General features: G+C 43.0%; 1 protein-coding gene across 2 annotated transcripts in view; it reads right to left on the bottom strand.

The window, feature by feature from the left end:
- ASXL3 (ASXL transcriptional regulator 3) overlaps positions 1-23,394 on the bottom strand; it is a 129,078-nt gene that overhangs the window by 68,090 nt on the left and 37,594 nt on the right. The window contains exons 5-6 of one of the 2 annotated variants that reach the window (XM_064170724.1): positions 8,796-8,904; positions 7,271-7,382 (exon numbers count right to left, since the gene is read on the bottom strand). In XM_064170724.1, coding sequence (XP_064026794.1) covers positions 7,271-7,382; positions 8,796-8,904 — 221 coding nt within the window. Of the gene's footprint in view, positions 1-7,270; positions 7,383-8,795; positions 8,905-23,394 lie in introns of those variants that run through there. The other variant, XM_064170721.1, reaches the window with a different exon arrangement.

Raw genomic sequence — 23,394 nt, 5'->3', positions numbered from 1 at the left:
CAAGAAGGTCACCTGGGAGCCTCCTCTTCTCCAGACTCAACAGCCCCAACTCTTTCAGTCTGTCCTCACAGCAGAGTTGCTCCAGCCCTCTGAGCATCCTCATGGCCCACCTCTGGACACACTCCAGCACATCCACATCCTTCTTGTAATAGTGGCTCCAGAACTGGATGCAGTACTCCAGGTGGGGTCTCACCAGAGTGGAGTAGAGGGGGAGAATCACCTCCCTGGCCCTGCTGGCCACACTTCTGCTGCTGCAGCCCAGGCTCTGCTTGGCTTTCTGGGCTGCAAGTGCACACTGCTGGCTCATGCTGAGCTTCTGATCCACCAGCACCCCCAACTCCCTCTCCTCAGGGCTGCTCTCCAGCCCATCCCTGCCCAACCTGTATTTGTGCTTGGGATTGCCTCGACCTAGATGCAGGACCCTGCACTTGGTCTTGTTGAACCTCCTGAGGTCGGCTTGTGCTCACCTCTCCAGCCTGTCCAGGTTCTTCCTTTGTTAGAGCAACCACAGCAGATGAGAAGGATTGTTTACCAATGGCCAGATTACAAAACACAAAATAATACTGCTACCACATGCCAAAGACTAGAGACACTCTGGAGATACAGGACTTCACTGGGAACTCCCTTAGGAAAACATAAGCGCCGAATCTGTCTCTCAAACAGCCATAAAACTCAATATGTTCTTTGGGTGACATCGATCTATGCTTGTATTGACATGAATGGTCACACTTTGCCAACACAGATGTGTCAAGTAATTCACCTCCATCACTCTTTGATCTCTGGAGCCCAACTTGCAAAATCTGAACAATTCAGAACTCGGCTGCTGCCATCAGCTCTTGAAAATGAAAACCAGTTTGGGAGTGAGTTAATTGTATGAGTTCGCCAAAGCAAGCAAAAACAGATGCATATATCAAGGGCACTACTGTGACTGTAATATTCTTTTTGAAAAGCAATACTGGAACTGTGAAATGATAAATAATACCAAATAGGAGTTTTTTGGGAAGAAGACATCAAATACCACATCGGGCTTGGCGGCTTGCACTGAATCATATTATATTCTTGACATGCTTTTGAGCCCAAACATTTCACAAAGCTTTGAAAACTGTGAATCCTTATTCCAAAGGAAGTCAACATTTCCCACTAAAAATACACAGGCTGTCATCACTAAGCCACCAATTTCTTAGGCCTCATTAACTCTACTGTACAGCAAAAAAAAAAAAAAGCAGATGAGAAAGATCTCTCCCAAAAGCTCCACAGTTTCTTTTTTTATGGCCTTCCTCCTGTTGCAATGAAACCAGCAGAAGTTAAACCTGATCCATGGGACAGTATGTTTATTTTATGGATACTTGCAAAGAGATGAAAACCAAATCGAACCAAACAAAAGCCCCAAACCATAAAAAAAAACAAAACAAAAAAGGAAACAAACAAAACAGTTATAATGCTGTCATCCAAAACTCTGTATGTTTGAGCTGCCCTTCTGCTCGTAGCAAAGCCTGTCCCACATGCAGGTGTTGCCATGTGCAATGGGCATTTTCAGTAGAATCATCCAGTATCTTTCCCAAGAGACAAGATAACAAAGGCAACAGGTTTCTCTGAATTGCCAGCTGCTCCATGCCTGGAAGGGTAGCAAACATCTAAATGTAGACTTGGGTTTCAAACAGGAGGGCTGGGCAGGGACTGTTTACAAGGTCTTGTGATGGCAAGATGAGGAGTTAACAGGTTTAAACTGGCAGAGGGGAGATTTAAACTGGAAGTTCTTTCCAGTGAGGCTGATGAGACACTGGCACAGGTTGCCCAGGAAGGCTGTGGATGTTCCCTCCCTGGAGGTGTTCAAGGCCAGGTTGGATGAGGCCTTGAGTGACCTGTTCTAGTGGAGGTGTCCCTTCCTATGGCAGGAGGTTGGAACTGGCTGAGCTTTGAGGTCCCTTCCAACCTAAACCATTCTATGATTCTATCCATTCCTCACGATGGGAGTCATCTTGGTGATTCCCTGGTCTGAAAAGGACAAACTGTTCAAGAGCACAGTGGCTACAAAAGCAAAACTTCAGGATTCAGCATGAATCCAACACTCTGTTGTCCATTGTCCATCATGTCAACTATTACCTCTTAAGGAAAAGACCTAGGAAATTAATTAGAATCATAGACTCAGTCAGGGTTGGAAGGGACCACAAGGATCACCTAGTTCCAACCCCTCTGCCATGGGCAGGGACACCTCACACTAGATCAGGCTGTCCAGAGCCTCATCCAGCCTGGCCTTAAATTCTATCATTTCCTATTTGCAACTGACAAATTTAAAGAGTTCTAGAAAGTGCTGAAAGCCTTCTGGTTTGCAAGAGAAGACATATGCTGCTCATATTTGGGCAAACCTCAGAAACTGTCTGGGGTGGGGCAAGGAGGCAAGGAACTGCTCCAGCTCCTCCAGAGTTACATCATTGTGCATTCCACTGGCTTGCGTGAAGGCGGTTTTTAATCAGCTGGGCTCCGTGGCTGATGGATTAGCCCCGGCTTCAGAAACCCTAGGGACAAATGCTTTTTGAGAACAGAACATCCTATTGATGGGCAAAAGGATATTATAGTCATCATTTTCCCAGGCAACAGTAATTGGGAGTTTAATTCTTTTACCAACTGCAACTTTACATGCCGCCCTTGTATTTGAGGGGAATGGAATTTGTACAAGGATATGAGACTGCTGGAGAGCATCTACAGAAATCCCATTCCAAACAGAATCAGCTGTAGCAAAAAGACTTTCTTTGACACACACCTTTGGAGAAGCTGAGGAAACAAAGATTTTTCCACAGCACCTGAAAAATCCTGAGGTGTGACCTTTCCAATTGTCTATTTAACAATAATGATGTGGGGCAACAGTTTTCACCCCATCATGTGTTTATAACTGGGAGGAATGTTTTTATTGTTCTGCCCATAAAATTGTTCAGAAGCCTGCATTTAGACCAGGAAATCTGTGCCTGCTGGGGAATAATGTGATGCTTCTCTGTCTGAGCATCAGCTGGTACTTTTTACACTGAAAGCTGAAGGCTATCATCTGAAGCCCACAAACAGACTGCGGCTGTCACTTAGGGTTCATCCTCTGCTTCCAGCTAACTTTAAACCAGCACTTTTTACACTCTTGCTAAACATTTTCTGTTTAGCTCTGTCAGAAGTGGGGCTTCTGGACTCTACCATAGTGGTGGAGCAAGAGCAAATAAAAAATGTAATCAATTGGGCAATTAAGAACACAATGTGCAAACAAGGTCCACCCTCCTATGTGTCATCCACACTAAGGCTGAAAGGAGATCACAGAATCACAGAATCAAGCAGGTTGGAAGAGACCTCCAAGATCATCCAGTCCAACCTAGCACCCAGCCCCAGCCAATCAACCAGACCATGGCACTAAGTGCCTCAGCCAGGCTTTTCATGAACACTTCCAGGGATGGTGCCTCCACCACCTCCCTGGGCAGCCCATTCCAATGCCAGTCACTCTCTCTGACAACAACTTCCTCCTAACATCCAGCCTAGACCTCCCCTGGCACAACCGCAGACTCTGTCCCCCTGTTTTGTTGCTGCTTGCCTGGCAGAAGAGCCCAACCCCACCTGGCTACAGCCTCCCTGCAGGCAGTTGCAGGCAGCAATGAGCTCTGCCCTGAGCCTCCTCTTCTGCAGGCTGCACACCCCCAGCTCCCTCAGCCTCTCCTCACAGGGCTCTGCTCCAGGCCCCTCAGCAGCTTTGTCGCCCTCCTGTGGACACCTTCCAGTACTGCAACATCTCTTTTGAATTGAGGAACCCAGAACTGGACACAGCACTCAAGGTGTGGCCTGAGCAGTGCTGAGTACAGGGGAAGAATAATCTATATTCCATGTATTGGCTGAAAGGAGATATTCTGTATAATAACCTTTTCTAAAACACAAGTCACAGAATTTCATAAAGCCTTTTTTTTCCCCTTTACACTAAACCAAATACTATTTTTATGCCACAGGGCAGTTTCCTTGAAAAATAATAATCCCAGCTTTGGTGTGAAAAGCTTAATTGATAGGTATCTTGATAGATTTAATCTGGCATGCCAAATACTCTCTACAGAAATATGTTTTCTGAAATATTTACAAACAGATCAGGTCACCACCTCATTTTTTTTATTATCTGCCTGCACTGTCTCTGTTTTATTTCCCAGAGTAAAAGAGGCTCAAAATGTTCTTGCACATCTTTTCTAAATCCTTTCCTGGTTTTCTGAATTCTTTCTTACAGCTATAATGAATACAATACAGTAGCAATCATTTAACTAGTGTTATACCCAAAGGAAACACTGTGCCTATATTCTTTAATCAGTGCTATCAGAATTATAGTCCAAGAACCATGTTGGACTAATTAGCAAAAGCATCTCATTCATGTTCAATTCATTTTCCATTGTGATCCTTAAATGCTTTTCAGATTTACTGATTTATTGGATTCGTTTCCCCTGCACAAATGTGACCTTTTTTTTCCCCTTCATTAAAAAAGAAAAAAAATCAACTGTTGTTCAGCTGTAATCATTTACAAGGCAAGCAAGAAGGATCTAAATGTTACTATTTCTTCCCAATGCATTGCATCAAGAAGGATTTTATACTTTTCAGGAAGTACAGACAAAGATACTGAATGAAAAGTGGTCACATCACACCCACAAGATGCCACCTTTTGTGGATGGTGATTCCTACATGTTTATAGATCTAAGAATTTGTCATTTTTGATCCTCTGGTTGCATTTATGGGAAACAGTCCCAGTTTTAAGCCAAATAATTCGATATTGCAAATGAAATAATTTACAAAATTCTACATGTATATCAACAGCTACCTTTAAGAACAAAGCTTTCAGTCACAGGGAAAGCCATTAACAAAATTTGCCATTGGAATGGGCTGCCCAGGGAGGTGGTGGAGTCGCCATCCCTGGAGGTGTTCAAGAAAAGCCTGGCTGAGGCATTTAGTGCCATGGTCTAGTTGATTGGACAGGGCTGGGTGCTAGGTTGGACTGGATGATCTTGGAGGTCTCTTCCAACCTGGCTGATTCTAGGACTCTATGAAATAGGTTTGACAAAAGCATTCTCCATCAGCTGACTGATAAAAAGACATCCTCTCTTCATTCATCACACCCAGCTTCACCTTCCTGCATGCAACACAGATTCACCACTGCCATCCTATTTACTCCTTTTAAACACATTCACCTGATGACATGAAAAAAAGTAAATTAAACCCTCTTGTTTTCACAAGGTTAATTGTACTGCAGTCTTCCAGGATTTGTTACAGGTGAAACAGAAGAGAAAGTTCTCAGCTTCGCAAACAATCTAGGTGTAATTTACTGCTCTACCCAAATATTATTCAATGTTTAATTTTAGCAGCTGCTCTTTTATGTCATCACAAGTGCTACAATTATTTTTATTACTGTAAACTGTGAAACTAGCATGTAGTCTTCTCCCAGTCAAAACCCAGCAATTTTCTACTTCTGACATTCTGGCATCCTTATTTATACCCTCCCACTCCTAAATAATTGCCAGGGCTTTGCCGTGAGTTTTAGCTGCTGATAACAAGTAACATCAACCTCTGCTTTCTGTAACTGTTTGCACTGCTTTTCACCACTGCATTCTCCTGGAGGCTTTGGGAAGTTTGAATCACCAAAGTGAGTATCAGAGGATCACAGGATGTCAGGGGTTGGAAGGGACCCAAAGAGATCATCGAGTCCAACCCCCCTGCCAGAGCAGGACCATACAATATAGCCCAGGTCACAGAGGAACACATCCAGACAGGCCTTGAAAGTCTCCAGAGAAGGAGATTCCACAACCTCTCCGGGCAGCCTGTGGCAGTGCTCTGGGACCCTTCCAGTCAAGAAGTTCCCCCCTGTGCTGAGGTGGAACCTCCTGTGCTGCAGCTTGCATCCATTGTTCCTTGTCCTATCCCAGGGAACAAGTGAGCAGAGCCTGTCCCCCCTCTTGACCCTCAGCCCTCAGATGTTTATAAGCATTTATTAAGCTCCTCTCAGTCTTCTCTTCTCCAGACTAAACAGCCCCAGGTCCCTCAGCCTCTCCTCATCAGGCAGTGCTCCAGTCCCCAAATTGTCCTCGTAGCCCTACAAGACTACTGAAGGACTACAAATATTTATATTAATTTAAACATGCAGCATAATCTACATCAGCATAAAACCATTGCCCATGCTGAGCCTGTTAACTTAGAGACATCTCAAAGAAAACAAAGAAGCAGAGCTATTTACTAACTCTTGACTTTTGTTCTTCCACCGAGCTTCAAACCCTCACCACCAGATCCACAGCAACCTGTTTCAGCAGTTCTGTTTCCCCTACAACCAAGCATTTTGTCATTTTTCTCAGTGCTGCAAGGGAGCAATACTGAAATGGCAACATCAGTCCTGTACAGGCACAGCATGGACCTGCTGTAAGCTGCTCAAGATCAAAAAGCAGAATAAGAACTTAAAGCTGAGTCTTTTCACATCCTAATTGTAAACAGGACACTTCTCACCATATATGAAGTGAGCCGCAACAGTAGGCTGCAGCCCAGCAGTGAGACAGGTTGTGAGGGGGCAGCAAAAGAGAGTAACTGATCATGGAAAGATTTATTTCAGAGGCCCTGGGAAGTGTAACTTTTGATGTAAAGCATTCACTTGATAAGCATTGCATGAGTAGTTCAAATAAGAAGAATACTAATTGCTATTACTGGCAACTAATTTGAGGCGACTGAAGAACCACCCCAATTATTGCCTCCCAAATAGAAAAAAGCATTTCAAAGGTTTCCATTTTCAGGTTCTTGCAAAGCTTCAGTTTGTCATCACCTAAGACAAAAAGAAGAGCCCAGGATCTGATAGTTCAACACGGCACCCAGGAGAATCTCTGCATGGAACTGGAAAATATAAACCTTTGCCCTGCGCCCAAAACTCTACTGAGGGACCAACCCCACACGCCCACGGTGTAATCAGTGAGATGCCTGTCTGACAAATGCAACTCTGAAGCCCAGGAAGGCAAACCACCCTTTAGATTTGGGACCTAGACCAAAACATTTACCTACTGAAAACACACCCAACGGCTGTACTTACTGTCTTTTATAAATGTAAGTCAAATAAGGCACCAGGAGGTCTTGATTTCTTTATAAAGCCAAAGAAAGAGAAGAAGCCACTCAAAAATAGTTCAGTGAGTACAAAATATTACTTACACTGCTTAGCATTCACACACCAAAAAATCTCACATAAACAACACTTTCTCTTCTCCCAATATATGCCCTCTAATAGTGAAATTAAACCACCTACCACCATTTTCTTCTCCATTATTATTGTTTGTCTCAGCCATTTCAGTGCCATCTAACTCAGATTCACATCCTAAATCCAACGTTCCATCAGTAGGGCACGTTGATTCTTCTTTCTACAGTTAAAAAAGCAAAAGAAAACTAAAATTAACGAGAGAGAGGGGAAAAAAAAAACCACACACATAAAAAAAAAATCAATCATGATCCTGCTGCATCTCCCAAAATAGATTACTGCAGTGTACTCTCATGCTTAGATTTCAAAAACCAGAATAAAATAAAATATGCTTGTGAGTGACTTCAGAGCAAGGCATAAAACCAGAGCTTCACGAGACAACTTGAAAAGCAAAAATGCTGGTTTGGGAAGCCACACCATACTCTTTCTTGAGAAAAAAATGTTCAATAAAATGCAGGATCTTCCACATTCCCCCCCCTCCTTTTTTTTTTTGTTTTAAACAGAAACAGACTTGTTTAGCTGCTAAAAATCCTGCCTTTCCAGTTGAGTGTCCGCACCGCCGAATCAAACCCCAAAGCCTTTAATGTTTCTTTTCTGCCTTTTGCCTGTTTCCTGAATTCAAACAGCTGAAGCAACCTGGAGCTCACAAGCATGGGAGTGATTGTGAATAACCTGGACTTGTGCCAAGAATATCTCCCGATTTAAAGGAAAAACAACAGCATTTGTTTCAGTAAATTAGGAAACAGAGCTCCTGGAAACTATTCATCCAGTCTCAGGCGTGGAATTTTCAGTTAGCAGAAGGAGGCAAATCTATAGAATTTTATACTTTTCAAAACCTTCCATCAAATAAGGCTGCCATAAATGACAAAGATCCTGCCCTCCTAGCCTCAAATTTCAATTGACTACATTTCGACTGCCAAGCGTATAATCTCACTTTCTTGCTCCTCACCTCTGCCTCTCATTCCTCTACTCCTATTGTGAAGCCTCTCTTTAAGTTTGATCATGTGCAAGCAAGAGAAAATTCCATACACAGAAACCATCATACACCAAGTAAGAAAAATAAAGAGGAAACAGAATGGAAACAGCATAAAGGCAAAATTCAACCACTTTCCTTCTCTAAAATAAAACCCAACCTCTCTAAAAACAAAAATGATGCAACCTGCACATTCAAAGCTGATTTATATTAGACTTGCAAATAATCTTGCACCATTTAAAAGCCAAACATTAATACAATTACTTAACGAGAAAAGTCAGTGATCCTCTTGAGCTCACAGCTCATAAAACAAAGGCCTTTCTGTGAACAGCTCTGAAAAAAGCAGCATTTTAGCTCTGCTACGTGGGGTTTTTTTTCATACCACATGCCAAATTCAAGAACATGTATATACTTTCTAGGATGAAACATTCAATGTTTACTCTCATTATAAATCCTTTTACAAGACATCTGAAAGCAGTTAGGAAGACTATCAGGTCATTTCCTCTCCAAAGAATCTAATCTGTTTACTTTTATATCTATTGAGACATTCATAAAAGGGATTAATAGCGCTGTGTACTTTCCATATACAACATTTAAACTTACTTTGAGAGCGTAGAGTCCTGACTTCCCAGGGATTTTGAAGAATGTTCCATCACCTACACGAGTGTTAGTGTGAAGCATTGCATTCAGGCAAGCTAATGGAGAGGTTCCACTGAAAAATAAAATTGTGCAGTCCAAGATTGAGTGCCTCTTGTAAAACTATTCCCTTGGTCTATTTTTTTTAGAACTCATGCTTGCCTGCCTTTCCTCCCCCCCCCCTTTTTTTTTTTTTCTTAATTCTCTCAACCCTGAAAACATCTACATTACAATAACAGGCCAGTTTCAAACTTAATCATATGCATCTGTCCCCTAGGCTCGAGGCAAAAAGTCTGTGAATTATAATTATGCTTTTCTTCCTACAGCAACCAGCTCCACGTTCTAAGGGAGCCAAAGTCCAAATATTTATGTGAAATTACTTAGCAAATAACACCACGAAGCCTCATTTTTAAAACGTTACAGACAATGTGGCTGCTGCTCATGAATGATCAAAACAGTACCAAGTTCAAGGGCAGCTGCATCCCATAGGATGAAAGGCAACAAAAGAATAACAAAGAGCCCAGGAAGAACACATTTAAAATTAAAAGTGATATATAGTTAAGCCTTCTCCTGGCTTAACATGGCCAGCATGCACTACTACACATAAATACAAGCACATTTGTGCCCTCTGTGAAGCACTATCTTTTCTAATTAGAGTTGGGTGAGAGATTAAGAGATTGATCTGCTCAAGGTAGTAATTGTAACACGGCCGTGGAATGCATGCTAAGGGATAATTTAGGAAGAAACACAACCTATTGAGGTGTCTCTGTAACATGTGCACGTTTACAGCAGCAGAAGAAGCAACTGTTTCTACCCCAGCTACACTTCCACTGTGAAAAGTTGACGTAAGGAACGGTGGGGAAGAAAGCAGTCAGGGATTACCTTATTTCATGTGAATATAAGAATCTAAGTACAAGATTTATAGATGTACATCTCTGTCCCCATTTACTGACTCATGTACACGGTGTACTCAGAGACTGAAGCTGAAACTGTGCTTCTTCCCTGGGGTCCCCAGCCTGCACGCACGCTTATCTTTAGCCACGTAAATATATTCCACTTGGTTAAATGGAACAATGCCTGTGCATTAAATTAAGTGTCTTGTTAAGTATTGCAGGATTAATTATATACTCAACTATAAACCAGGAACAGGGCTTCAAAAGTCCATCAGAAACCACTGCTCTTTATTATGCAGCGGTAGAACACAGCACTCCATCTCTGTTGAAAATGGCGTGATTGATTTTCTTGTAAATAAAACTGGACTGAAACTGCCATCTTTCATCTGAAGATGCTTTCTGCTGATTTCCGTGCCTCTGTTACAACAAAATTCATCCTTACTGTACATATATTAATTTAATGGCATGATGGATAGTGTGGTAATTGCTCTTCCAGTAAAAATTAAACTATGAAGTGTCCTCGGGGCAGGAAGTCCTGTCCAATATAATTTATTTACTATTGGACACCTAATGTATCATATTACTACATCAAGAAACCTCACAAAGTACAGGTAGAATTGTTGATAGACACTTCTGACATTTAACAGAGATCTGTTTTATGACTCTTCTAAAACATCATCATCCAATATGAACATCCTGACAAGTTTTCATTGTTGCTCTTTTCCCCCTGCAAATAAAACCAATTCCACATCTGGTTTTGATGTAGGACTATAACAGAATACAAAACTAAACATGCTACATGTACAACGATCCTGCTAGCAGTAGCACAGAAAAGATTAAGAGATTTCATTGAGTTTAACGATTACTTAAACTAGTTTTGGAATATGCAGGATACTTCTCTTTACACATTTCCCTTCTTTTATTAGTGTTTGACAAGGAAAGACACAAAGCATTTAATAGAGCAGTTCTCGCTGCATAATTTCTTCCATATGTTAACATACAGAACATGAGGCAATTTCAACTCTCACAGTCTTGGATCTTTTTACTGAAACATTATCACAGATTAAGACTTGCTCTGCAAGACAGAAAGAACTTGCTGACTCTGCAGCAGGAGACAAACTCAGTAGATCAAGGAGAAACAAAACTCTGTGCATATATGCAGGATGCTTTGCATCCCTCTCCTATTGCAGCACAGATATTCTGGATTCCACACTTATTTTTAGATACCATTAACCAATTAAAACAATATGAGATGAATGAACCCAAAATAGAGGCTTTGGCAATCTCATGACCACTACTGTGCTCACAGCAGATATCTTAATCTTCAAAGTCTAGCCAACTGGCAAGTGGACAATAGAAACTACTCTCTGACTTACAAAGAAATCCACAGCAGCCGCTGAGCCAAGAAGTACTTTAACTACTGTAATGCTTGTTTCATACAGATATCTGCAATTCCTAAGTCATTTGGCGTGCAACCAAAGGGCCCTGTCCACCCTTCTTGAAAACTGGACTTGGGTATATCTATTATGAGCACAAAACAAACCACACACATTTAAGCTGCAAAGGAAATAGCAGTTAGGGCACCAACATAATAAGCAGCTCAAACTGAAATCCACGGTGTCCTCGATCACAGGCAAAACAATGATTTGGCCACTCTTCTGTCAGCACAGGCAGTGTCTTAAGACACTGTCTTGCAGTTCCCAAACATTACTCCCAAGGGATGCTGGCCACACTTGCAGTACGTGCTGCTGTCACAGCACGTGGGGATGCGGTTCGAAAAGCCAGAAACCCAAGTCCCCACAATGCAGACTGAGGTCTGAATCACAAAGCAGTTTCTGAGGGATCCATACTACTTACTGCATGCTTCCTATATTTTCCTACAGCCTAAGGATACATTTGCTTTGCTCAGAGCTGCTGGCATCTGTTAATACAGCAGCCAAGGGCTGCCAAATAGATGTCTAAGTATCTTTGAATGTCAAAAATCGTACAGTTTGACCTAAGCTCTTGAAACACTCCAAAGCAGTTCAGCTTTGACTCAGTTAAATCAAATTGGATACAATAATATTCTACTTTGTAACTTGATATCTTTGAATTTTTAGAGCCAGGAGACATTTTAAAGCGATACACTGCAAGTTTTATTGCCACACTCCACACACAGAAATACATTTACCACTTATAACCTTCAGATGAAGAACTTTCATACTATTTATCATCTTCTGCTTCAAGCCACTGTGGTACCTAAAAGTCATTCATGCATGGGAGTCAGCCTCTGTAGGAGGATGTCTTAAAGACTGATCATTTTCTGCTCTCATATGTTTGTTGTACACAGATACACATTTATACATCCACTCACAGACTTCCAAACAGGTTTAAAACATGCAATGTTACTTACTTTCTGGAAAGGTGACATGAAGTTACAGCCAGCAGCAACATAGGAAAGAGAGGGGAGAAAAAAATACTGATTAGCCTTCCAATATAAAAGTTGTTAATGTTAATTTGATCATTTAAAAGGCATTTCAACGTTTTATTAGTTGTATTCAACAAGCCCTTCCCAAACACAAGCAGAAAATTCCTCCACTTTACCAAAGCTTCCCACCCCATCTCCCCCAGCCAAACTGCTCTCCAGTATTCTGTGACTCTGGGCTCCCTCTACTGGTCCTGCAGCCAGCGTTAACCTGAACTACACGCACAAAAGCTCTGCAAAAATATGTAGGGCAAAGCAGAGATTTCAGTTTCTTTCTCCCCTGCCACCCCCTCCCCAAAACCCTACAAGCATCTGTAAAAGCAGCAGTAAAAACAGGACTCACTTGTACACTGTGAACATCTCCAGAACACAGTTTGGTCAGAAAACCCCTGACAACTTTTATGGTTCTACTTTAAATTCTACTGCTCTTTGCTGGACTGCTTGCCAAGAGAAAAATGTGATGATCTTGGCCAAAATAAATAAATAAATAAAGGAAGAGTGTTTTAAATATGGAAAATAAATTGAGTAACTCCAACCTGTCCAGACACCATAGTGTGGCAGACAGTGCAAGCTTCCAGCCACTATGCAAACAAGACACTTCGGGTCCCACAGCAGGCAGCACTGCAGGGCAGTCCCCTCTCAGAGCTCACAAAGGTTGCTGCTACATTCCCAGATGGAACGACAGCAGCTGTAAGAGGAGCACTTTGCCATTGTCAGTGTGATGGGTATTTATTTGTTTGAAATATCTGCTCATTTTATAAAAGATCCATTAATAGTCACAAGGGAGCAACAATTTTACTCGCTGCTGGAAACAAAACTGAAAAGGCTTCAGAATTAGTTTCTAGACCTGATATGAAGTCAGACAGAATAAAGTAGGTTTATAATGTGTGTAAGTTACACCAGGTTTGGAGTACATAAGATTGATAAAGAAAATGAAGAGAGGGGAAAAAAATCCACCTCATGAGGGTTATAGAAAACACATCTGTGTGGTCCAGAAAGCAGAAAAAAAGAAGGTGTAATTGTAATCTTTCAGAAAAATGTGAGGCTGTCGAAGTCAAAGGAGATAAATGTTCTCCATGGCCACTGAGGGAGGAAAAAGAAAGTTCACAGGAAGTATAAAAGTGTGAATGTGGCTGTTGATGTTTTAATCAACACCAGAAGACAGCAGGGAAGTTTGTAAAATGACCTTCATCAAAAGATCAAAGACACACCAGTCCTAGCTGATACATACACTGAGACCTGCCCAGCTCTCAGCGCTTCTACTGAGCAACCTCTGAGCGTGCCACTGTATCCTAGGATTCTTTAATCTCCCAATCAAAATTTCCTCTATGCCTGAGGTTAACCATATGCCCTAAATGTACTTTTCTCAACAGATGCAGCAGCCAAGACTGCTGAAGAAGTAAGAAGATGTCTTGCTTGCTTCAAGCGTTTCATAGAGCAATGCCCAGTGTGATGAAGTCAAAACCACTTTCCTGCCACCTTCCAGAAGCCATGTGCCCCTGGTCTTGCTATCATGTGCCAGCAAAATGTCTGAGCTTGCCTTACAAGACTGTGGAACTGTGGTCATGACCAGCTTGGAGTGACGCACAAAAGCACCAGGAGCCTAAGGAGCAAGCCTGGACAAGAAGACAGACGTCCTCTATGACAACCAGAGAGGCAAACAGCTTCTGTGCACTCTAAAGCCACTTTCCCTGCACATCTATGCTTGGCTGAGCTGGCAATGCTGCAGCAGCCATCGGTGCTGGGGCAGAAGCTCTTCCAGTCAAAAGCTCATGAGGATGGACCAGGAGAGGTCCAAGTCAACAGAAGACTGAAAAAACCCTCAGACATTTCACTGTACTGAAATGGTACAGGCACAGAATCCTTCCCTTGGCACAGAGAGAAGCAGAGAGCGCAGAGTCAATGGCTGAAAACATTGCTGGTGAGGGCAAGATTTCCTGCCAACCATCTACAAATTTTACAGCAGTAAAAGCTCCAAGTTAGTCTAAACAAATCAAATCACAGCATGATGAGTCTCCACTGTCTTCCCTGGTCATTTTGTAGATGATGCCTATGCAACATGGTGGGGGTGATCTTGGCTGGATGACAGGCATCCACCAAAGCCACTTCATCACTGCCCTCCTCAGCTGGACAGGGGACAGAAAACATAACAAAAGTCTCATGGATCAAGATAAGGACTAGAAGAGATCACACATCAATTACCACCACGGGCAAAACAGAATCAACCTGGGAAATTTATGTATTAGCAATTACATCAAATTAGGATGATGAGAAATAAAAACCTTCTCAACCCCTCCCTTCTTCCTGGGCTTAACTACACTCCAGATTTTCTCTACCTCCCCACTGCCAGGGGCAGGAACCCTGACACCCTTCCTCTACTTCAAGGTGGGTCCTCTGCAGGGTCACAAGTCCAGCATGTGGCCCTGTCCCTGCATGAACACAGGCCCTGTCAGGAGCCTGCTGCAGCACGGGCTCTCAATGGGGTAAGTCTTCAGGCTTATCAGGCTGCTCCAGGCACAGGGTCCTCCATGGGCTGCAGCTGCATATTTGCTCCATTGTGAGCCTCCACAGGCACAGCTTGCTTCACCATGGTCTTCACCATGAGTTGCTGGGGAACCTCTGCTGCAGTGTCAGGAACACCTCCTCCCCTTCCTTCTTCACTGACCATGGGTGCCTGCGGGGTTGGTTCTCTCACATATTTATCTCCTCTCCCCAGCTGCAATTGCTGTTGCACTGTAACTTTTCCCTCTTGTTATCCCAGAGATGCTACCACTATCACTGATGGGCTCAGCCTTGGCCAGCAGCAGGCCCATCTTGGAACTGGCTGGCATGGGCTCTGTTTGACCCAAGGGAAGCTTCTAGCAGCTTCTCACAGAAGCCATCCCTGTAGCCAAAACTTGGCCACACACACTCAGCAGAGACTGGCAGACCACAAGCAGTAGATCTGCTTTCTCACCCAGCATTAAAAACAGACTGCATGTCCAGCTAAAGTTTCATTCAGTCATCCTTCTACCAACAAGCAGCAAAAATCATGGACTAAACACACTCACCCAAACTAAATCAATTAAAGTTATCAAACAGAAAACTTGAATTGAACAATCAATTTAAATCTTGCTTCTGAAACGTTTCCCATTTATTTTTTCAATTGCAAGGTTAATTCCTTAATTGCTTGGAATGATTAAAATACCCCAATCAGCAAATAACTGAAGCCTTAATGTAATACTGTGTTTTTGCTAAATGGGAGAGTATAAATGCCTTCAGCAATTATCTAACTTAACTTAGAAAAATTGATCTAAGATGTATTTTCTGATGTTCAAATGGCAGTGACATAATAAGATGTATTAAATCACTGCAAGTGTACTTATTTCTTTTAAGTCAGTTTTGGAAAGAAACTGGGAGCTTGATTAAAATATTGATTTCTAAATGCTGAATGAAATAGAATCATAGAATGGCTTAGACTAGAAAGGACCTTAGAGATCAGCTACTCCAACCTCCCCGACGTAGGCAGGGACATCTCTCAAATGCTGCTCAAATCTTCATCCAACCTGGCCTTGAACACCCTCAGGGAGGAGACATCCACAACTGTTCCAGACTCTCACCACCCTCATACTGAAGAACTTCTTAGAATCATAGACTCAAGCAGGTTGGAAGAGACCTCCAAGATCATACAGTCCAACCTAGCACCCAGCCCTATCCAGTTAACCAGAGCATGGCACTAAGTGCCTCATCCAGGCTTTACTTCAACATCTCCAGGGACGGAGACTCCACCACCTCCCTGGGCAGCCCATTCCAATGCCAATCACTCTCTCTGCCAACAACTTCCTCCTTACATCCATCCTAGACCTCCCCTGGCACAACTTGACACTCTGTCCCCTTCTTCTGTCCCTGGCTGCCTGGCAGCAGAGCCCAACCCCACCTGGCTACAGCCTCCATTCAGGTAGCTGCAGGCAGCAATGAGCTCTGCCCTGAGCCTCCTCTGCTGCAGGCTGCACACCCCCAGCTCCCTCAGCCTCTCCTCACAGGGCTCTGCTCCAGGCCCCTCAGCAGCTTTGTCGCCCTCCTGTGGACACCTTCCAGTACTGCAACATCTCTCCTGAATTGAGGAGCCCAGAACTGGACACAGCACTCAAGGGGTGGCCTGAGCAGTGCTGAGCACAGGGGCAGAATAACCTCCCTTGTCCTACTGGCCACACTGTTCCTGATCCAGGCCAGGATGCCATTGGCTCTCTTGGCCACCTGGGCACACTGCTGGCTCATCTTCAGCTACTATCTACCAGTACCCCCAGATCCCTTTCTTCTTGGCTGCTCTCCAGCTGCTCTGGCCTAAACCTACTCTCCTGAACTCTCCTAATACCTGAAGAGAATCCAGAAGGCGGCTGCAGAGGAACTGTTTCCAAAGGCCTGTAGTGGTAGGATGAGAGGCAATGATTTGAAAGATGTTAGGAGCAAGTTCTTTAGCATGAGGGTGGTAGAACATTGGTACAGGTTGTCCAGGGAGGTACTTGAGGCCCCACCCCTGAAGATATTCAAGGTTAGGCTCAACAAGACTCTGAGTAACCTGATCTATCGGAGGATGTTCCTGCTCACTGTAGAGGATTGGACTAGATGACCTTTGGAGGTCCTCTCCAACCCAAACCATTCTATGAAGAACTGAAGTGCATACAGGTAGAACACTGTTCATACAGTTTGAATAAACTGCACTTAAAGCTTGTTTGTAATATAAGCTCTCACAATTGGATCTCCAAAATGTATTGTAAAGGATTAAAAGATGCTTCTTAGAAGAAATGCATCCTTTTGGCAGCTTACTTTTAATCTATTTTATCTACGTTAGCCAAAATTAACATTGGCTTTGCTCTCATAAACTACATCTGTGGTCCTACTTATGCTTCACATATGGCACCTGAATTTCAGCCTCAGAATATCACAATCATGGCTCCTATTTGAGAGCAAAGTAAGGCAGAAAGATCAGAGCTATCAAACAAGACAGCCTAGTACAGATTTGACACTGGTCTGAGAGATGGTAAGGAAATTCCTGGAGATGAGGGGGGGAAAAGCTCCATCACGTGCTACTGACACTGCTTCATCCTCAGCCCTCACAGAGATTTCTTGTTTTTCTAAACCAGGTGAAGAAACAAGAATATTATTAGTATGATGGGGAAAACATGGACCAGTACAGCCATGCTGTAACCTAAAACATCCTTTAGAGGTTCCTTTCACCTGTCTCACAACCCAAGAGAACTTGCACACCAGCTTTCACTCAAGCTAACCAAAAGACAAGATCTCAAATATCTTAAAGCAGACGACTGTGAACTTGAAGCTTGCTCTTTATAGCTTCTGAGGGAGCCACAAGTAGCTGGAATTGCAGTGAAGTGTCTGATATATCATCAGGAAACTGAAACTTTTCAATATTGTTCAAATGTGAAATACTCTGGAGCAGCACTGGAGAGAAATTCAACATGGGTACTCAGCTCAAGCCAAGGATCACAACAGGGTACTTTCTGCATTCCTTAACAGAAGATCTCAAACTCACCTCGCCTGGTTTCACATTTCAAATTCACCAAACCTGGCAGCAGGGAAGGAGTCAGAAGTAAAGCTGCTTTCACAGAACTAAGAGGTCTCCTCTATGTCTTACCAGTCTCTGCTTGGAGGAGTGGTTTGCACCCATCCAGAGAGACACACACAGATTACTCAAGTCTTCTGTGAAAGGATATAAAGACACAATTCTTGCAGTTTGTGCCACCACCTTTAGGACCTATTTTTACGATTTCCAGGATCCTTCTGCAAGAACCAATCTCCCTCTGGGCCTTTTGTACATCTGCACACAGCCAATGTGTGCAGCTATTATGTGACATTAGCACACACAACACGGCACAAAGGTACCAAACCTCATGTAAAAACCAAGGTGGACAACTGAATGGAACTGCCAGCTGAAAGAGATGGTGATGAAAGGGCAGAGGGACACTGGTAAGAAAAGGTTGTTTTCTTTGTTGAAGAGTTCCCAGACTGGTTGCACTCACCCACAGGCAGTCACGAGTGACTAACCAACCACATGATCTGAGATGATAGTTAAGCTTCTTGGTAAAGCAAAGCTCCATGCATGACTAGCCATAAATTTTAATTCTAATTCCCTCTCAGGAGCTAAAAGTTTGGCTCACTTTTGTAAGCGATGACACAGGCTTAGGGGTTTTTTTGCCTCTTAGCTGTGTTGCAGCACTGTAGTATAATATCTGATCTTTCTTTTTTTTCCTCAGAGATAAAGACTACTGAAAACATCAGACTTGCCCTCTGCTCTGTACAACAGCTTTTGATAGGCATTTCAGTCAAGCTCAGCATTCCCACCCTTACCTTTAGAGCACTCTGTGGTCTGAGGCCAGGGCTCGTGAAGCTCTGGTAGCCTACAACACTGACAAGGAATCTTTTTGATATCTAGAGCAAAGTGTATTGTATCTCCTGCAGCTGGCAGCCTGGGGAAACTTCTGATGGTGTCAAACTTGGTGACAATAGCCACAGCAATGTTCCAGAAAAAAAAAACAACACAAACCCAAACCACAAATGGAACTCATCTGTGGTGAAACCAGAGCTTTATTACAACTCCTCTAAAACAATAAAATGAAAAGCCACAGGAACAAATGTTCATCACAAATCTTTGTGCTTTTTAAACCACCAAGGCTTTTTCTTTGCTACTTTTAAATCATTTTCTCTGTGATATCACATACAGAAGTTCCAGAGCCTATGTGAAATTTAACTGAAGAGAATTTTGCACAGTTATTGCTGTGGATTTTTCCCCTGATATTTTTTTCATCAAAGAATTTTGTTGAAGGAAAAAAATCCTGTGGAGATACAAATTCACTCAATTTCCAATGTACTGCTAGCAGCACATCAGGTAAATTTGAGAAGACAAAAAGCACACAAACCTATCAATGCCATGTTACAAACTCCAGGCAGAAAGAGACAAACTTGCTTCCCTGAAATTTAAATATCCCTCCCCATTATTTCTGTCGCTTACCCTTGCCCTTTGCCAGCCATGCTGCTGAGCAGGTCTCCCTCAATATCTTGAATGTTTGGACAAGCCTGCTTGAAACACCGTGACACCTCTGTAAATGATATTCACATATGGCAACAAGCATTCCCCCACCAGAGAGGAAATGAGAACACAAGTTTTATAGAGCATGTTTACACTTTTCTGTGTTCTCTAACACCTGGGGAAAACCCAGGGGTGTCTTTTTTTGGGAAGAAAAAATCCCACAGTGAGGATATATAATAAATGTATCTCTATCCTTTGAATTCTCACTGTTTTGTTAGATGCAATACAAATAATGTAAGAAAATAAAAGTAATGGCTATGGAAAAAAAATTAAAAGGCCATTTTGAATGTGTTTTTGAAAGTCACAGGCAAGGATTAAAGAGTACCTTTTGAAATCATCCTGAAAGAAAAATGTTTCAGAAAGAAAATTATCCCCAAAAGAAGAAGAATGGAGCATGCCTCAGTGATGGTCACGACAGCTAAGGTGTCCTCTGGACTGACAACACCCTCCTCATTCAACATCACTTGAAAGAAGCTATTTGATTTCTTTGTGGTAGCAAATTTTATACTGGTCAAATAATAGTTCTCTCTGATTGCTGCTTTCTATTGGAGAATATACATCTTTTCTTTTCTCTTTCAATAACCTATTTCCTTTTAATAGTTTTAACTGATTTCATCAAACAGCATTTTCTACTCTAATACCAACGATCATCATGAAAGACAGAATTATAAAGAAAGGGGGAAGGGGGGGGGGGGGGAGAGAAAATGGATTCCTGCCACATGAAAGAAATTCTGGAGGGGAGGTTGAAAAACTGCCTTCTTAAAAAACCTATGGGTTTGATATATATGATGTCTTATTTTAGTATCAGCTTTCACAGGCCCTTGTGGGTTTTAAATACATATGTTTAGAAAAATGAAGTAACGACTGTGCTACAATCAAAAATGTACTACACCCAAGAAAAACACTGCCACGAAACGTGCAATGCACAACATGAAAAAAAGGAAAACCACCCCAACCTTCCAAATGTTCTTGGCTTCAAGCTGGGGGAAGCTTAGTCCTCAGAAAAAAAGTTAAGGTGGAAAGTAAAGTGACTGTGCTGAACAAGACAGTCAGTAATCACCAAATGCCTTTTGGCTTCTAAAACTTAATCACCCTACACAAGGGACCTCTATGAAGTTATCCCAAGTTCTCTTGTTTAATTTGGCTTTTTAATTGGCCAGTCTCCACAATTTCCTCTGCAGTGCTTTAAGACTATCTTGTGTGTGTTATTGAGACATAACTGGTTAGTCAAATGCAACACAAAAAAATGCACCCCAGCTCCCCCCTAAAAGGTCAGAGCTATTTTTAAGAACATTCAACTCCACCAACTTTTACACACTTCTATAATTGTAGCCTGATTTACATTGGAAGGAACTTGCAGAAGTCATCTAGTCCAACCTCCTCCTCGAGAGCAGAGCCACTTGGATCTGGGCCAGTCAAGTTTTGTGCAATATTCAAGACTGGAGACTTGATGGCCTCTCTGGACAACCTTCTCCTGTACTTAACTGCTCTCACTGGGAGAACATTTTCCTTACTATCAACTCAGAATTTTCCAGGCTCCTATTTCTGTCTGTCACCTCTCATTTTTTGCTCCTCATGCTGTCACTGTGCGACCTTCAAGCAAATCCTGGCTTTGTTTTCTCTACTCCCATTTGCGAGTTGCGGATAGTCATGGGAACTCCCTGGGCCACCTCCCCATCCAATCCATGGGAGCTTCTCTTCTTCTGGGTTTTAGGAGCTGCACTCTTGCCCACCAGATATACATCTACTCCTCAAGCATTCGTCATATAGGTGCTTGACACTGATCAGTGGCCAGCTGAAGAAGAAATACATCAGTTGATCACAGCCAGAAAAAAATGATAGAGCAGACAGGGCAAATGCCCCATAGGCTGTCTCCAACCTGCAGCAGCAAGTCACAGAAGTCCCCAGAAGCAGGAGCTCCCAGAATATCTTCCCTGAGTGAAGGAGCCTGGAAATCATTGCAATTGCTAGGTCTCGGACTACCTGACTCTGCTGGAGATGTCTAACAGTGTGACAAAGCACACAGCCATAGCACATGACTTCTGAGCTGCACCATCCAGAGGAAGCCCATGCAGCTTCATCAATTCTGTTGCACATGGAAAACTGAAAAGAATGCAGAACAACGTCGTGAGAAAACTACTGTGGGCCAAATCTTGTTCAAAAGGCTAAGTTTATTAAGCTATACCAGGAGCATAATCCTGATGCAGCCATAGCCTCCAGCCACACTGCTCCCCTGACTAGAATCTCCAGCCATCTCTACCATCCACAGCAGGGCCTTTTGTTAGTGCAGACATGGCAGCAGCAAGACAGTGCCCTGCAGTTACTGCAGTGAGTGCATCTGGGTACCTGGCTATAAGGCAGGGCAGCAGTTTCTGCTTTCCCCACTGGACTGCACCAACACTGGGCTCATGCCACTTCAGCCAGCTCTGCCACTCAAAGCAGCATCCTGAGTGGTTTCTCTTTAGGGCAGACCACATCTGCCTGCCTCCATGACATGTTCTCCCCAGCCCGTTCCTCTCTCTACTTTTGTTTTCTTTAACTCTTGATGATCACCCCAAGCAGCCATGTGAAGGTTTGTGCCAGCAACCAGAGAGAAGGGCAACCCAGAAGAAGAAAAGCAGCTTGGAGCAAACAGCGTTATTCTCTCAGCTGCAGTATCAGCTTACAGTAACCGGAGAAGGATGGCCTCAGACTGACACAAGGGGTTCCCATTTCAGACTCCTCAGAGCAAAAGCTGCGTTTCACCTTTGGTCAGTGCTCCCTCCGCCACTCCTCTACATGCCAGATGCTGCTGGCCCACTGGAGCTGTAACCCCTTGGGTTGCTGCATCTAGCACGAGAAGGCACAGGAGGGGAGAGGAGGAGGTAGCATCCAGCTGCTTTACCAAGAGCAAACGAGCCCCACACATCCTTCACTCTACCTTCATGTCATGTCTCTGCTCTCAATGCAGTTTCCTAGCATCACCATTCAAAGCCATTGCAAATAATTTCATACAATTAGAGGAGATGTTTATGCACAGACACATCCTTCTACCCTCCCCAAGCAACAAGAAAATACAAGAGGCAAAACACAACATGCAGTTAAGGCCTATTAAATTTTAAATGGGAAGTATATTTGTGAGAAAAGGCTTAAACTGTGGCAATATTTCATAGAATCAACCAGGTTGGAAGAGACCTCCAAGATCATCCAGTCCAACCTAGCATCCAGCCCTGTCCAATCAACTAGACCATGGCACTAAGTGCCCCATCCAGGCTTTCCTTGAACACCTCCCAGGATGGCGACTCCACCACCTCCCTGGGCAGCCCATTCCAACACCAATCACTCTCTCTGGCAACAATTTCCTCCTAACATCCAGACTAGACCTCTTCCAGCACAACTTGTGACTGTGTCCCCTCATTCTGTTGCTGGTTGCCTGGCAGAAGAGACCAACCCCACCTGGCTATAGCCTCCCTTCAGGTAGTCGTAGACAGCAATGAGGTCATCCCTGAGCCTCCTCTTCTCCAGGTTAAACAACGTCTCAGCCTCTCCTCATAGGGCTTGCGTTCCAGGCCTCTCACCAGCTTCATTGCCCTTAGCCACTTAAAGGAAATAACAAGCATTGCTGAGTGAATTTACTAACTGCTGTACAGTGTAAAACTATTCTGTACATATATTGAGAATTATGGATTTCTTTTTTTCACTTCAGAGATCTTTAAATCTTGACTCTGTTACTCAGTGTTGAGCTACCACACTACAATACAAGGTTACTCTGTTAAATAAAATTTCCCCCTAATAGAAGGGACAGCAAATTACTACACTGAACTCAGAATTGATTTCTTTTACTTCCTTTACTCTCACTAGCAAAAATCTTAGCAATTTGGAGCTACGCTAATTCAATTTTTTTAATTAACTTTATTAAGTCTTAAAAATTGACATATGTCAACAAACTGGCCTGTTGGAGTTTGTTATGTTCAGTCACACCATCCATCTGCCCAAGTAATCAATTTCCCAAATCAGTATGGAAGGTTTTAATGGTTGTTACAATTTCTGTGGAAATTTTCACCTGGAAAGAATTCATCTGTTCATTGAACGGCAATGCTGCAGCCACCAAACCAGAGTTATTTTAATAGAAGTATTTTACAGTTT

The sequence above is a fragment of the Pogoniulus pusillus genome, chromosome 34 (genome assembly GCF_015220805.1).
Source record: "Pogoniulus pusillus isolate bPogPus1 chromosome 34, bPogPus1.pri, whole genome shotgun sequence".
Lineage (NCBI taxonomy): Eukaryota > Metazoa > Chordata > Aves > Piciformes > Lybiidae > Pogoniulus > Pogoniulus pusillus.
Note: the sequence above shows the minus strand (reverse complement) of the source record. Positions and strands in the feature narration are given on the sequence as shown.